Source organism: Salvelinus sp. IW2-2015, linkage group LG4p, assembly GCF_002910315.2.
Source record: "Salvelinus sp. IW2-2015 linkage group LG4p, ASM291031v2, whole genome shotgun sequence".
Taxonomy (NCBI): Eukaryota; Metazoa; Chordata; class Actinopteri; order Salmoniformes; family Salmonidae; genus Salvelinus; species Salvelinus sp. IW2-2015.
In genome coordinates this window covers 11931886-11949148 of record NC_036841.1, presented here as the reverse complement: position 1 = coordinate 11949148, position 17263 = coordinate 11931886, and the positions used below count along the sequence as shown (strand labels likewise).

General features: G+C 44.4%; 1 protein-coding gene across 1 annotated transcript; it reads left to right on the top strand.

The window, feature by feature from the left end:
- The first annotated feature begins 439 nt into the window (after positions 1-439).
- Positions 440-15928, top strand: LOC111960525 (nesprin-2-like). The gene is made up of 12 exons (XM_023982550.2): positions 440-711; positions 7758-8068; positions 8288-8438; positions 8646-8828; positions 9076-9213; positions 9468-9662; positions 10064-10283; positions 10473-10573; positions 11199-11465; positions 12766-12909; positions 13686-13744; positions 14223-15928. Exons 2-12 carry the CDS (start codon positions 7791-7793, stop codon positions 14455-14457), a joined length of 1971 nt encoding a protein of 656 aa, XP_023838318.1. The 5' UTR covers positions 440-711; positions 7758-7790; the 3' UTR covers positions 14458-15928.
- The last annotated feature ends 1335 nt before the right edge of the window (positions 15929-17263 follow it).

Genomic DNA, 17263 nt, shown 5'->3' with positions numbered 1-17263 from the left:
TGTTCAAGACAACTGGGGTGAAAATGATAGTATACTCATATGAGTATAAGATGACTGCAGTTTAGAATGAACATCTTATGCAATTCACTTCAACCTCTTTTTATGCCATCCTTATGTAACTAGCCTACAACATGCCTTCATTTGAATAATAACATATAGGGGGTAGATGAGCCATGCACACAGCCTGTATAATACATATAAACATTTGCATTTATTTCAAATGATCCAGACATCTCATAGATGTTTTTTATTACAGTCTCGAAATAACTTTTGATGAAGATATTATAGTTTTTTATGAAAATAATTAAAATAATATTCAATTTAATTGTCCACTACATTTTAAAGTTATTTAAGAACGGATTTTTATTTGAGAATTGTCAGTACGTGACATATTTAGGTAGACGGAAGTTTAATGCAGGTGAGTACTGTATGCGTTTGAGGGGTGTGGTTTCAAACTACCTGTGACAGGTCAAGTTACCGGGTACATTCTAAACAACGGCGTGCTCTTCCGATAGTGATTACGTTTAACCAGAGAAAGCAGATAAACCTCACAAATGACATCCTATAGTTGATGATTTAAACGTGCACATATTCCCTCCGAATTTCGAGTAGGTGTTTATCATATTTAGGCATCGAGCGAAATGGGGCTTCCAAGTCTCAAGACCTCCCAGCTGCATGAATCCTGCCTGTGAATCCAGACGAAGCAGAATCGTAAGTTACCTGTTTGTTTCCCTGTCTCAATGCTATTGATGATTTTGACGTCAACATAGTTTAAACTTTCGAGTAGGCCTATTGAAATATAGAAGTACATGTTATTTCATTCAAGTTTTGTTTGTCGAGAGACGACAAAGTGGGTCATTAACAAAACATTCAACATTTCGTCAATGTTATTACTATATCCAAGAACATGGGTGGTGTTTATCTCCGGAAGTACCAAGTTGTAGGCCTAAAGTGCAATTTCCACGTAAATTGTTTTCAACAGGAACCGGTTACTGTATGTCTGGCAGCTGTGTTATACAGTATGCATGACTCATTGTTACAGGTGGATTCCCTGTCATGCCTTGAGGTTATCTCTTTAAGGATGTGGCATCAATAATCTTACGGTTAGACCTATAACTCCTAGTGGAACCAAATGCTCCTCAGCCATCTAAGTTTCACAAAAAAATGGTTTTCTTTTCACAAGGTAGAAAGCACTTTTACACAACAAAATGCACTTCACTTTTGACGGCCGATGTCTAAAAACCTTGTAATGCCAATGAATGAACCAAGTTTGTATAGGCCTAATGGGAATGACAGTGCATCTTCACAGCCCTTTGACAGTCATTTTTTCATCAGTGACCAGTAATTAGATAAAATGATTCTGCTCTTTTGAGCAGTGCTTGACCAGAAGAACTTGGTGTCAGCTAATTAACTACTGAATCAGTCAGCAACATCCCTTGGACAAGTGCCAGGCCTTGGATCAGAAGGCTGACAACAGGCTGTGAAACACAACTCATGAGTTTGAGCAGCCATGAATCAGGATATCTTGGATAACTATCTAATTTACTATCCCTGACCAGAGATAAAGGGTGTACGGACAATAATCCGAATGAGAATCGCAGGCCTTTCATGTCGGTATTGATATGATACCCTCTCATCATTCAAGATTACAAATCGTAGTCACACAATGCCCCCTCTTCAGGGGCTCAGGCCCTCGAGATTAGCATCTGGCAGTAGAGTATCTGCCCACTATGAAGAGCTGAGAGGGAAAATAGACAGGAAAAGGATTTCTGAACTGGATTAACGGTCAGATTTATTTACCTGATGGTCTCCTCTACGCAACATTTATTGTATAACAGGAACTTTTCAATGTTGTGATTATTTTTGATTCCATCCGGACATCCGTTTTGATTAAGTCTGTCTATCTGTCCATCTATACCCCGCTTGCAAACTTCCATCGCGGGCCTCTAAATTGTTTCCCAAAAGGTTGTTTGTGTGTTTGTTGGCTTTCATTTCAGTCAATTTCCGTTGTATTCATTAGCTTGCTCTCTTAGTTATTTAGCCAAACACATTTAATTCGGGTCATTTCCCCTGATAACATGGAATTGTAGAACACAAGGAACATTGTAAGCCACTGAGTCTAATTGAGTGAGTGCTCCAACCCTCTAAGAATTGAGTTCCATTCCCATGTCCTATATATACTGCATTGTGTGTGGATGCATGATGCTCACCCTAACGAGAGGTGCGGTCACTAATGGAGGAATGTGTTCTGCATTTGGACAAAGATGATCCCCACAAAGCCATTGTACTCTACAGTGCTGGGCTCTCTTTGTGATTGTTTTTTTTCTCTCTCTCTCTTAGCAATTGTATAGCCACGATATCCAGAGCACCAGTTTCCCATGCCTGATCAAGCACTACATTTTAGATACACCCCTTATTAAAAGAGATTTTATCTGACACCAAGGATAATCTGTGTAACCTAAAGTGTACTTGGCCACACAATCTCTGCCTGTTCCCAGCCCAGCCTCTTGTTCCTTTTGTGTTCACATAATTTCTCTGTTTTCTGTCCTTGTTGTCTTGTACTCATCACCTACTTTAGGCCTGTATACACTATACAGACACTTGAAATCTACAGACTGAGGTATTGCTGTTGGAAACATCTAGTCCGATTTCACCAACGTAGCATTGTATTCCAAACACACCTTTTTAGTTAATATTAGTAAGAAATGCTTGGTAATTCTAGCAGCCTATGAAATATGAGAGCTTTTGTAGTGTATTTGATGTTTACCCATGTTTTTATTAGAGTGCAGTAGTGGTACAAAGTAATATTTGTCTTTCAGTCACTGAGGGCATTGTCCCAGGGACTTGCGGCACACATCTTGCCAGAGTGTTGTCTCGATACTACAGTACACAACTCACTCACTCTATCATGATTTCTCCTATCTGTCCCTCTCGGTCTTTCAATCTGTTTCTCTTCTCTCTCACTTCTGCTTCGCCCTCCATTTTGTCTCCGCCATTTCTTTCTCTGTCTCCCTGAATTTAGGCACAGCCTAGTTAATGGTGAAAGAAAGTTTCCATCCAGGGTCACCAGATCCCTCCCGGCCCGGACCTGCTCCGTTTCTCCCCCACAACTGACCGTGTTCTGATCTTGGATCAGTTCAGGGTGACTGATGGGGGAGATTCTCTCCCTGGCTGCCTCTATCTCTGTGCAGATAGTGGGATAGATCAGGTGTCCTAGGCCTGTCTTTCGCACTCCATCCGGACAGCAGAAAGGCACATTTGTTCACTTTGAGTCTTTTGTGCTCCCGAGACAATGGCCACAGTCTCTGGTCCATGGGGGGTGAGGGGAGAGAGTTTGAGGGGGATGGGTAGGGAGCAGCAGAAGACGTGAAGCCACGCTCCATTTTTCTCTCCTCCTCGCTGGCTGTCCCGCCAACCTGTCACTGGAAACACAGATGTCCCCCACGGCTGCTGCTCCTGACTCTGCCCGCGTTGTGGCACAGAAAGGAGTGGGCGGGCACGCTGCAAAACATAGACGGGCACTGTGGACGTGTCAATAGGCACGCTAAATGTTGGGATGAGAAAAGATGTAGGTGTTTTGTAAAGATGTCATTATTTCAGCTATGGTGACATGCACGGTTGTCACTTTTCACAATTAGTTATGTTTCCCATGGCTCTGTGTGCTTGCTATTTGTTTAATTTTGCGTACTGTGCCTGGTCCCTTTGATTGGATTGCATTTGCCCTCAGAGTTGTCGAAAATACTGAACTAGTTGGCATGGCCTAAAAAATGCTGAAGTTTAGGTTTGTTGAGCAAGACTACCTACGTGGTCACTGGAGGTGCTGTAGAGCCCATCTAATACTATCCAGGCAGATAAATGTGATTCATGCAGCGGTGTGGTACCTCGGTCTGTTCCTGAGCCTCTGCTCCAGGCATTGGACCAGCATACCAATAGCTGTTATTTTTTTTCACCATTAGAAGAGGAGAGGAGCTGCCTGCCCACACCCAGACAAAGAATGACTTGTCCCAGCTGGCTATAAATGTTTAGTGTCCACCGCAAATCAGACGGCTAAAGGGATGCAATTGCCAATTGTTGTCCCTGGACACTGTCCCATTAGACGCAGGCCTGGGCAACTCCAGTCCTCAGGGGGTCTGATTGGTGTCACACTTTTGCCCCAGCTAACACACCTGACTCCAATAATCAACTAATCATGATCTTCAGTTAAAAATGCAATTAGTTAAATTCAGGTGTGTTTGCAAGGGATGGAGGAAAAGTGACACCAATCAGGCATGCGAGGACTGTAATTGCCCAGGCCTGCTAGAGCATGTAGCCAGGAGTACGTGAGCTGAAGGTTGAGTCAATGTTAGGCAAATGACTGTTAATACGTTCTGTCAAGGACTGAATAGCAGACTGACTCATAGGTTAACAATCCTCTTTTCCCTGGTAATGTTCCCGCTCCCAGCCTGTCCGTCAGGTGATCCAGGATGCTACCGGTGTCAGCTGACGAAGCATCCACCAAGGCAAGGAAATGTCAACTGGCCAATCACACTTTAATGGCTGTGTTGACGATGTCATTATTTTTCGTTTGTCTCGTACAGCAGCAAGGCTCGTCTGGGCCAAAATTGGCTGATGACGTCAGCAGCTCACTTTTTGTCTGAGCCGGAGAGTTTTTGTTTTTTCTTCCATAGCAGACAAGCAGTTTCACTGTTTGGGTTCATTCAGCTCCGTCTCACTTATTCAAATGCGGGTATTGTTATGGAAAACTACCAAGATGCACCTGCTTTGCTCCACCCCTACCCCGACAGCAAAATMACGCATGCACATTGTGGGCGTAAGCTGGCATTAGTTTACTTGTCATATCCCTATTCATGTATTCATGAGCAAATAGTTGCTCTAATCTGTGCTGAAATGGTGACTTGATATCCAGTCTCTTGGGACTGCACTATACTATATACACTGCTGGCCTTTGCCATACTCTAAAGAGCAAGGTTTAACAGAGTAAATGTACTGTCATTGAGAAGTAGCCTATTGGGACAGTATCATCACCTGCAGTCAGTGAAGCCCCCTGTCCTTTGTGCTGTCTAGAGGGGGACTGACACCGACCCAACCCTCTCTCTCTCTCCGTCCCAGTCTGCAGAAATTACATGAGTGCCCTTTCGAAGCTGTGACATCTGCAGGTTCCATTATTGGGTGAGCTCCCCTAACAGTAATAAAACTGCTTTCGATTTTCAACTCCACCGCATCGAGGTCCAATCCAATGACTCCGTGCCCTCTTGTGATGGAGCAGTCAGCCACACACACTTATGAATGTTGAGATCTGACTGACGCTGCGCTCTCATGAGTGAAAAGGAAGTTTCATGTTATTCATATTTAACTAATGGCTGGCTAGCAGCCATTTTGAAATCCCTGCTTTCTCTTCTATCTGAATATGAAGAGGAGAAGATGGCTGTTGATAAATCTGTGTCTTGTTGGTATTGTTATTCCCTGTCTCATTAGTCTAAGGGCAGAGGTCAATCTCAGGCCGGTCGGTGCTGCAGCAGTCAGTCTGCTGTGCTGGATTATCAAGTGTGACATTAGCCCAGAGGGGTTCGTTGACTTGCAGATGATTAACAATAGGCCCCCAGTAGCAGAGTAGCCGACCTTCCATGGCGCATTCAGCAGGTAAGGGACCGGGGGAAATCTATTTGGCATTTTCTTCTGCCAGGGCCAGAGTGGTGCCCTCATAACTCTTCTGGGCACAAGTGTGAAGTGATTTATCGGCCTCCAAGGCTGAGGGAATTCTTTAAAAGCCTACAGGCTACTTCCACTGTCTGGATTTGTATTTAACTCTACATTAGAAAAATATAACTGCCATAGAAAAGAACACTCCTGTGTTAACTTGTTGTGAAGTTTTGAGTCTCCAGGGCATCTCAATTAAGTTGTTTACGGGACTTTTGATTGACAACACTAGTAATGTGAGCAGATTGGGTTGGCATAATGCCATGGTAATAACCATGTGAACCTTGTGCCCCCTGTTTGCTGTCTGTGAGATAAGCACTAATTACATTGGGGTGATAAAATCATACCCTTTTTTTGATGTGATCCTTAACTGTATCACACATGATGATGGCAGTTATCAGACTCCACCGACAGCCCGGCCTCACATCTGCCCTGCATAAAGTTTATCTTGGCAGTCGCTGTGACCTATGGACTTGAGTTTAGTCATTAGAGCTGTGGGCATGTCACTCTCAGAGATTGGCTGAAATGGAAAGTATCTCACGGCTTTGTGCCACACAAATGAACCAACCGAGAACTACATAAGCAGTTTGCCAAGAGTTCCAATTTGATTGTGAAATCTGTGCGTTGACTAAAGAACTTCTGCAATCCTGAATGTTCCTCAGGCGGGATATGAAAGGAATATTAAGTATAGATAGTTGGGTCGATGGTCTCTCACAGGTGGGATTGTAGATTGCCAGTGATGTGTATTGGAAAACATCCTCCACACTGTTCTACTTACCCAGGAAGGAGCTGTCATTCCTTTTCACATATCGACATGCCTTCTGTCCTGAAGCATGGCAACATGGAATTACTTTTTAATGAATGACAATGAGAAGACTGCATCAAAAAGAATCCTCGGGAGCTAATGAATGGAACATCTCTCTCTCTAAATCAGTGCTATTCAACAAAAAAAAAATTACCAGGGACTTACATCTGGAAATTTACATTTTCACATCGACAAATAACCTTCAATTCATTACATCAAAATGAAAAGAAACCAATAAATACAAATATTATCTTTCTCAAAAACATTTGTATATTGTCCTATACAAAATGTACTCTTAAGTCTCTGTTTAGCTTTTGGCGACCCCACTGAAGTCGTCCCCCCCCCCCCCCCGACCCTACTAGGGGTCAACACCCCAAAATTGAATGCCACTGATCTAAATGGTATTTAGATAAACTGATAAGATCAGCAAAAAGACTAATGTTTATCAAAGATCTGAACGCATCAGAAACCTGTACCCACTCTGAAACGTTATCTGACAGGCTGCTGCCCAGTGTGCTGTCCAGTCACTGAATAAAAGCGAGAGAAAGGAGGAAAGAGAAACTATACTGTATAGATGACAGACAAACAACCAGGATTAAACAGACGGGATCAGACAAGTGCATGTTTCAGACGAGTTTAATTACACACCCTCATCTTTTGTTGTAGGATTTTTCTAAAGGCAGGCAGTAATGGATAATGTCAATATCGATGGGACCAAAAGACTACTCTACTGTTATAATTTCCTATTCAACAGTCCGTAATGTGAAAATCTGTTTTCAGCTCCTAACCCCCTTTAGAATGGTCTGAAGTGTGGAACTGTTGAGTCATAATTCATAAGAGGGATTGCTACTGCAAAACGATTAGATGGCCCAGAAAATAACCGCTTGGCCAATCGGGTAGTTGCCTCACTCTGGGAGAGGCATTCAGCTACTCGCCATCTGTGCTGTCTCTCAATTCCTGGGCAGTCATTCAGAACTCTATTTGTAATGACTTATATGAATAACCCATCAGGGTGAACTCAGGTACTCACCCAACACTGAGTGTACTCAAAGACACCCCCCCTTTTATGATCGTTTTTTCAAAGATGGCACCTTTACTGAGTGCATTGAAAGCATGTAGGTTCCATCTGATAACGTACTATAGACATTACGTTACTGTGAAAAATGCACTCAACGCAATTCATTTGGAAGTATGTGTTAATTGTCACCTCATTTCGGAGTGTTGTAATGCAGTGACACTTTCGCACGCCAAACAGGTGGAGCCACCCAGGTGACAGGTGGAGCCCAAGATGCCTGTGGGGGTGCCACTCCCAGCCGGTAGTCATGGATACTATTGTCCCTGCACCACAAGAAGTGACATAATGTCGGAAGAGGATGAATGTCGAGCCGCTACCAAGTCTGTGAACAGCCCCTTGGGATTGGACCTGATCTTAGAACACACTGAGCCCCTACTTTCCGAATACCACTTCCAGCCTCTACAAGAGATCAATGAGGAGCCCCAAGACTGTCTGCCACTGGGAACCTGCTTGATCCAAGATGGAAGCCCATCTCTGGATGGATGTGTCCAGTAAGTGTTTCCCAACTCAACACATTTGTCTTCTCTTCTAACCCCATTGGGGTTTTCTCAAGTGTATTTGCCGATTGAAGGATTAAGACCTAATTAATGTGGACAGTTAATTAATGGATAGTAGATTATATTGATCAATTGCAGTGAACCATACTACCCTAATTAATGTGCTTTTACATTTACCAGTCTGGCCTTTGTTTGTTTATGTATCTCGCAAAGGTTGGAAAGAAAATGGGTGCTATGGCATGAGTTCATGAAGGAGTACTCCTCTCTCAGRGATTGGCTCCGATTGGCTGAGAAGGCTGCCGACTCCCCCAGATCTGCCCATGTGCTCTTTGTCACTGCCAAGGAGGAGCTCGAGAAGTTTGAGGTAGGAGACCAGATCAGACCATCTAATGGCCATCTACAGCCCCATGTTGGTGTTTATGTCCTCAGTCGTTGCGTAGAGACACTGTCATTGTTATTACAGATTTAATAGAGATGTTATTACAGAACTGTTTCYTTCACCTGTATAATAGAACAAGTATCTCTCTACTGTTCGATCTAAACCCCCAGTTGTTGTGCTCTCCCCTCCCAGAGCCTGAGGACCCAGGCTGGGGCTCGGCTGGTGCAGCTGGACAGTCTGACCCTTAGGAACAGGACCCTGACCAGGCTCTTTGATGGGGCCATGTGGTCACGCCTGCTGGGCATGGCCAGGGACTGTGGTCAGCGCTGGGACCGCCTACATGGGACCATTGAGAGTGTTTGCCGCAGACTCAAGGTAAGACGTGCAAGATACGCCTTCCTCCATCACACAGATGTCTAAGGCAGGGGGACGTTTTCTTTTTTGAGCTACATCTGATTCCTCCCAAATGTATTCAGATGCCAGCATTGCTCGGAGGACTAGACTATTATTCTGTATCTATATCGCTATACCTCCACTTCTCTTGGCCTACAATGTTTTATTTCTCCTCCCCTCGCTTCACGTGCTCTCTTTCCTACCCCGTCTCCTCCGGCCCCTCCCCTAGCACCGTGTGTCCCAGCGGGAGGAGTTTGAGGGCCAGAGGGAAGAGATGGCTGTGTGGCTTGCTGACATGGACCTTAGGCTGACTGAGGTGGAACACTTCTCTGGAAGGGACACCTGTGACAAGATGCGGGAGCTGCAGGTAAAGGACATGGCCTAGGACTGTACTGGACAGGACTGACCAGCCAAGTAATCTGACCACGCAATCAGTGGTCCTCACTTTTGCCTAACATAATTTTGCACCTGCTTTACCTGGTCATTAATCTGTAATTCCCATTAACTGTCTCTGACTTGCCTGATATGCTTCTACCTGATTCCAGTACCCATTCTTACGGCCCTTCCCCTAGTAAATGTCTCCTCCCTGATTGGCTGTGCTGTGTGTGTGTTTGGCCTCAGAGCTTCCAGGAGGCGGTGGGGGAGACTGCGGGGTGTCTGAACGGTCTCCTGGAGCGGGGCGAGGCGCTGATCCAGAAGAGCGAGCCAGAGGACGCCCAAGACATCGAGGCGGGGCTGCAGGAGCTGCTGCTCTACTGTGCCCACGTATTTGAGGGAGTGGGTCGTCTGCACACACGCCTACTCAGCATGAGACTGGTAGGCTCCGCTAAACCTGTATCTTTAAGTGCACCAGKCACTCTAAGGCCCTGCTTTTCTGCACGATTTCTTCTCTTCTAAGCTTCTGTCCACTGTTCTGAAAGGCCTATATGGGTTAAAGGAAGCTAYTGAAGGAAGGAGAGGGGATTTGGGGTTGTGGAATATGCCTATGTTCTCTTTTGGCTCTGATCAGCTGTTCCAGGCCAAACTGAGAACAACTCTGCCATTAGTGTGTTTTATAGCATCCTGTAGTAGTTCTCTTCCATTTATACGTCCTCCTTTCCTCCCTCTCCCTATCTTTCCTCCCTATCTTTCCTCCCTATCTTTCCTCCCTATCTTTCCTCCCTATCTTTCCTCCCCCTCCCTATCTTTCCTCCCTCTCCCTATCTTTCCCATGTCAGGTGTTTGAGGATGACTGTGTACTGACTCAAGCCTCTGACTCCGGCTGTCCGTCTGATGTCCTGTTGGAGCAGGATGGTGTTTTTGAGAAGAGCAGCGCCCCAGACCAGCAGAACCCCCCCAACCTGGACCACATGGTGCTGGAGTGGGACCCCTCCGTCGACATCGGGGGCCCAGTCTCCCAATCCGACGCCGACTTGTCATATTTCAGTGCCAACACAGGTAGGAGATTTAAATAATTGACTAAGGATTAAAGAAAGGTTAATGACGCCGATGGAATAATCCACTTGTTCTATCCTCCTCCATTGGGGTGCCATGAGAATTTTTAAATGATTAACGCTGTCATTGTTTTCGATATGTGTCGGTGAGGCTTGGCACCAGATTTGAGGTGTGCTTGTTTCATTCAAACAGATCGAGAAAAGCCACTGGCCAGAGATGGTGTAAAGAGGCAGAGTTACCTCAGCTCCATAGGCTCTCAGTCTGATATAAATTACAGAGCAGCAGAGGAAATGGTGAGTAGACCGAGCTCCTCCTACTGATCTGTATTCTGGCTCTTCGCTCGACCACTGTTCCCTTAGGCTCAGAGGCACACGCAGGTCAACATGTTTCTGCAATATTATCAGGAATGTAAACTTGTGTTCAACCGGCAAAGGAATTTGAATAATGCATTGGACAGTGTATACTGAAGTATGTGTGAAACACATGATCCATTGAAATGATGACACACAATGTTGTTCTTCACTTCGATTAACAAGGAGTTATTGTGTGTGTGTGTGTGTGTGTGTGTGTGTGCAAGAGGGGTGTGTGTGTGTGTGTGTGTGAGGAAAAAACTATCTTAGCTCTTTTTTTTAGTTAAGCCTAAAGCCAGTACCTCCATTATCATCGGTGTCAGTACAGAGAAGTTTTGTTTTGCTGGTGTGACTAATAATACTGATTGTGTTGAACTCCAAACCAAACCCATTGGATTTAATAGTGGAAGATGCAGAAATGTAGGACTGATTTTAGCCAGAAATATAAAGACTTCAAAGACTCCTCCAGGGTTTTTGCATATTAAAACCAAAACTCTCAATGAAATGTATTAGTTCATTTCAGGTAAAATGTACACAATCTATCCTCACTTGTGCCTGGTGTTTTCAGAGGCCGGAGAGGAGTTTTGAGTATGCAGGCCCAGTGGTGTTCTCACCTCCCACGATCCAGAGTGTCAGAGATGGCAAACCTCTACTCTCTGGCCACTGGACGACCTCCATGCCCGACGGACCCTCCCAGGAGCCTGTGAACTTTGACCCTGATCGCATCAGCGCCTGGCTGGGACAGACGCACGGACACACCGTCCCCTCTATAGCCCCCTCGGTCCAACAGCACAGAGCCTGCTCCAAGGTTGTCCAGACCGACAGTACTTCGAAGGTACACCTTAAACCCAGTAAAACTCCTCTGCCTTTTAAGACTGATCCAGTGTCCCCCCTGAACCATAATATATCCTCCAAATTAGAATGAATCATAGTCTCAGTTAAATGGTGAAAACACTGTCTTAGACAGAAACCCTCTGATCCTTTGAYGAAATTCAACTTGGCCCACACCCAAAAAAGAACAGCCGGCGCAGTCTGAAACGAGTAAAGTTGGAGGAATGAGATGCTAGCAACAGTACCTTTCATTGAGCAGCATACTGCATCCCATGAGCATCCTCTAGCTTTCTGGAATGGCAGAGAAATGTGCCCTGGAGCCTCCACAAGACTCCTGACCTTCCACACTGATTAGGTTCTGCTTGTGGTCCAGAGAGGAGTGTGTACTGTACAGTGAGACATGCACACAAATGTGTTTGGTTATATGCAGACCTGTTTGTTAGAAAAGGCTCACTTTTACTGCGAGAAGCTCTAGGAATCGACTTTCCCATGCATTATTTGCAAAAATGCATGGAGAATTTAACGCTGGTGAAATCACGAAAAGTAAATATTCATAGAATCATGTGAATCGACAACTCAGTGTTGTGTTATTGCATGCAGCTTTAAATTCATTGCCCTCTATTTTGGGTGTGTCACATCGCCTACAAAGTGTCTATTTTATACCTCGTCTTTCTCGTAAACAAATCAATGAGATGGTGATTTATAAATGCATCGGTGTAGCAGAGGCTACGTTTTTTTAAGTGTCACCAAAACAGAAACAGCCCAGGAATATTTCCCCTTCTGTTTTTTGGGAGAGGTGGCTTTTTTCTTTCTAATTAAGCTGTCTGAAGCCCAGCCTGATTAAAGCATTCTGTTTGTCAGAGGGGAACACGTCCGTAAGAAAGTGAATCGCTGTGCTGATGGAAAGCCTGATTTCACTGCAAAGCCTCAAACCTTGCGGAGGAACCATTTCCATTTCAAAGGGGCTCCTTTAATGTCTCTGCGCTCGAGGCTTAATTGGCTGCTTTACAGGGACGGCGGAGAGCTCTGGCGTTAACTGGCTTTTTAATGTCTGTCGTAATTGCAGGCGAGCGCATAAAGACCAGACACACCATAGGCAGCGAGCGTTAGTCAAAACCCAGTGAGGGGATAGAGAAAGAGCGGCGGACAAGGGGGTGAGGGTGTGTGTGTGTGTGGCAACCTTATTGGACCGCATCTACAAGTCTCTTTTGATTTACAATTGGCCTTTGTTGCATAGAAACACTGTCATGTAGAATGGGTCTAGCCTGTGCCATAACCCAAACTGATTTGTGTATGTGTGACAGTGTGCTGGTTGCTCTGAGGGAAGCCACAGTCTCAGGTACATCCCTGTTCAGACACCCCCCCAGGAGCTGTGTTTGACCCCCTACACCTTACAGTCATGTGACCTCCAGCTCAAGTCTGATAGGATGGCTCAATTAAACCCACAGGTAACAGTATCACATTATTTATTATTGCCGTAACTGTTAATGGCAGCTTGTAAGATCAAGTTAATTCATCTGTTGTCTTCATAATGTACTGAAGATGACAGGTTGTATGCAGATCACACTAGAAGTAAAAAAATATATATATAATAATATCTTTGCCAGCTGCCTTGTAAAAGGTTGTATAGCTAGGGCTACAGTGCAGAGACCAAKATTTTTATTTATTTTTTATTTTATTTTACCGTTATTTTACCAGGTAAGTTGACTGAGAACACGTTCTCATTTGCAGCAACGACCTGGGGAATAGTTACAGGGGAGAGGAGGGGGATGAATGAGCCAATTGTAAACTGGGGATTATTAGGTGACCGTGATGGTAGAGGGCCAGATTGGGAATTTAGCCAGGACACCGGGGTTAACACCCCTACTCTTACGATAAGTGCCATGGGATCTTTAATGACCTCAGAGAGTCAGGACACCCGTTTAACGTCCCATCCGAAAGACGGCACCCTACACAGAGCAGTGTCCCCAATCACTGCCCTGGGGCATTGGGATCTTTGTTTAGACCAGAGGAAAGAGTGCCTCCTACTGGCCCTCCAACACCACTTCCAGCAGCACCTGGTCTCCCATCCAGGGACTGACCAGGACCAACCCTGCTTAGCTTCAGAAGCAAGCCAGCAGTAGTATGCAGGGTGGTATGCTGAAAATGAATGCATCCCCTGTCGGATTAGCTGTGTATGTGTGTACACAATCCCTCTCTCTGTTGATTCCTCTTTCTCTGCCAGTCTCCAGAGGAAGAGCCACACTGCAATGCCTCATGGGAGGTGGTCCATAGTGAGCAACGGTGAGTAAAGTCTTATTCACGTGGAAACTATGGCTGCCTTTAAACAGGCAGACCAATTSTAATCTTTTGCCCAATTATTTATATTTTGACCAATCAGATCTTTTGCAAATAAATTGGGCAAAAGATCAGAATTAGTCGGCTGCGTTTACACAGGCATATATGTTTTAATATTCAATGCTTTGGTTCAATTTATATTACTGTACTATCATAGTTTTTACTTATAAGCGTATTTGAGTGTATCTATATATAATAACTTACATAACGACAACACTGCAAATACCTGTCGTGACATTTCACATTTGATATTCCAATCAATACCAATTAGACAGTGATAGCAAATCTTACTCCTCCATGTGATTTATTGACATTAAAAACAGCACACACTCCCAGTCCCCAAGGTCAATAACAACTCCTGACTTAAACAATGCTGAGACTTAGAATTACAATCACGCTCCTTCTATCCATGCTCCTCCTGTAGGCCAGATGAGTGCCCTAACAGACAAACCAAGTTCCGCATGTGGCCCCTGGGGGCCGTGTGGGTACTAAAGACTCTGAGGAGCCCAGTGTTCCTGATCGTCCTGCTGGCTGTGTTCTTAGCCCTGCTGGTCTGGCCCACAACACTCCTCATGGACCCAGAGTGCCACCGCTCCAACTCCCTGGCCCGCTCCTTCCAACTGGCCCTGAGCTACGTCGATGGGCCCCCGCCAACCTGAGGGACAAAAGTGTCACAGATGGGGCACAACACACCTCTGGTGAGCCTGGAACACACCTGATTCAGGGGTCGGACAGTTCCACAATGCCTTTGCATTTCAGAGCCTTGCGTAATGCATTAACAAGGAGGCCATATGAGAACAGCGAGAAATTAAGAACTGTTGGGCCCAATCAAAATGTGGGCTTGGTATTTATCTGAATCCCTCCACCAAACTGCTGGCAGAAGTGGCCCATGACTTAATGGGCCTGATTTGTAACGATCTCTAATGGCATTCATAATGTGTCTTACTATGCCAGGGTAGCACTTTTGTTGATTGGTCTGTCATGATGGTTTTGTAACTTATTTATGTGGGTGATTTAGAATCTATATGGAAGACTTAATAACGGCAAATGCTTTGAACATTTCTCTTTGGGCATTTAATGAGACAAAGTACAAATTTATCTGCATATCAATATTTATTATGTCAAACCTAAAGAGAGCTTTCGATTTATCCGGTTCTATCTGCATTTTTGTCAAAATTGAGTTATTGACATAGCCTTGACCTGTTCAATGTTCTCTACCTATATAGTACTTTAAATACCCCAATTTATGTTAAGTTCAAAAGAGTGCAAGTTAACATTGCTGACGCCATTCAAACCAATGCAGGTTCGGAACTTTAAATCCAATTATCTCAGAATGTATTTTTGGAAATAGATTGTTATAGTCCCAAGCTCTCGATTTCTCATGGGATTTCTGCAAATGAATGATACTGAATGCCCGAGTTTGGATTTACTAGGGAGACGTGTGGAAATACCCCATGTGTAAGTAATTTGTAGGTCAATGGGATAGGTGACCTGGCTAATGCACTTACAGCAGGATAAATTAGCAGTCATTTTGTACTGCTGCATGTGTGCGATCTTGTTTGCATGTGTGAGGGTTGTTAGTATATACTCAATAAATGTATTTTACATCTGCTGCGATGCCAAAGGGGTCCAGCTGGAAAACAATCAGCCAAAAGCCAATGCATCCGAGGCCAGTGAAGACAGTGTAAGCCTCTAAACATAATGTATGTGTTATGTAATGGTTTATGGTCAGTGCCTCTATTTTGACACATGGGGATGCAATCCTGGATCTCATCTATACAACGTCACAAATGTAATGTCAAAGTCTGAGAAGTGAAAAAAAAAATATATATATGTTAAATACATTTCTACTCCATAATATTATGAGGTACATGCACCTCATCTGAAAATGTTGAAATATGTCTGCCTTGTTTGTCGGGGAGTGATTGCACAGAGTTTTGATTCTTGTCCGTCCAGTGTGTATCAGCTTGGAAATGTTGCGAAATGTAACAAGTCAGATGCCTCAGCTTCTGGCATTAATGGAGGATTTTTAATCTTCTGCTTTATACAGTAGAGAGGATGTCTGTTTTTTTATGTGGAGTTCCAGATCTGTACATGCATCATGAAATAAAGGAACAGTGTGAGAACAGAGGGGTGTAGATCRTCTCTGGAATGTGTGTGGAATGGTATGTCGTGTGATTCTGATTTCGCGATGGCTTGCAAGTATCTGGGCTAGTGGGTTAACTGAAAGGGGGTTTTGTACTGGCGCATGCAACAACAAAAAAACGCACCCAAGAATGTTTCAAATTCAATTAGTACGCAAATAAGTTAATGTTGGAAGAATTTGCGGATGGCCTTTCAACACCATGGCTTGCCAGTGGAAGTGGATTCTGATGCATAGGGTCAGAGATTCAGGGTTGTATGGCTAAAGAGGAGACCATAGTCTGATAGGCCTTGACTAACAGGGCCACTCAGTTCACCCATGCTAATAAGGCGCATTGCAGTGTATTTAATCTGTTTGTCCTGTTTTACCAGTGACTCGTAGAGGGGGAGTCGATTTATAGAGCGCGAATTGCCTGTTTGTGTGCGTTTGGCACAACTGTTAACAATACATTTTAGGACCTGCATAGAGACTGAGGGGCATGGAGCACTAGATTGGACTCTGGACAGTGATATACTGCTGGGTATCTGGTGCCACCAGCCAAATGACTGTATAATTGTATTTTTACATTTTTTTAACAGAACAAATAAATGCTGCCATTTTCCCTTGAAGGACTAGCATTGTGGGCCCAGGGGAGAAACGGGTGTCTGCTCAGGCGGCTGAGTAAATGAGACTTGTCCCCCGAGACGTTCTGAGTAAAGACCTTTCCAGCTGAGGCACTGACACGCTGATGTACCTCTTGCACAGCAAGTGTGCATACTGTAAGAACCAGTGTGAAGAATGTCTGCTCTATTCCCCTGTGTTCTGGATTTAAGCCAGAATCCTTCTCTAACTGTACAGTACTGGCCAATCTAGTAAAACCTGAGATTGAAAGGGACTGTTTTTGTGTTTCGGTGTGGATATGTTTCTCTGAAGCAAAGCGATTTGTTTTGCTATATTCCTGCTAAAGCACCCGCAGTTCATCTCACAGGCTCGGAACCAATAAAATGTATAAAACTAGCCTGATTCACATTAGTTACCATCGCTAACTGAGTTCAGGAGGACTGCTATGATCAGGCTGACTATCGAGGTTTGGACTCCAGAAGGAGCAACAGTCTTTGCAGTAGGAGCGAGTGCATTGATACGGACCGTACCACATATCTCAGCACTCAATAGGGGCCTTGCCTGAAGTTTTCCCACTAGAAATCACACACCGCCATCACCAAACACTTTGAGATTGTTTTTATCAGAAGTTAAATCCTACCTCAATTTAAGAGAAGCAAAAAAAATGTATAAGTTATTGTGAAGCTGATCTCTTACTGCCCTCTTGAACTAGGTAGCCAACA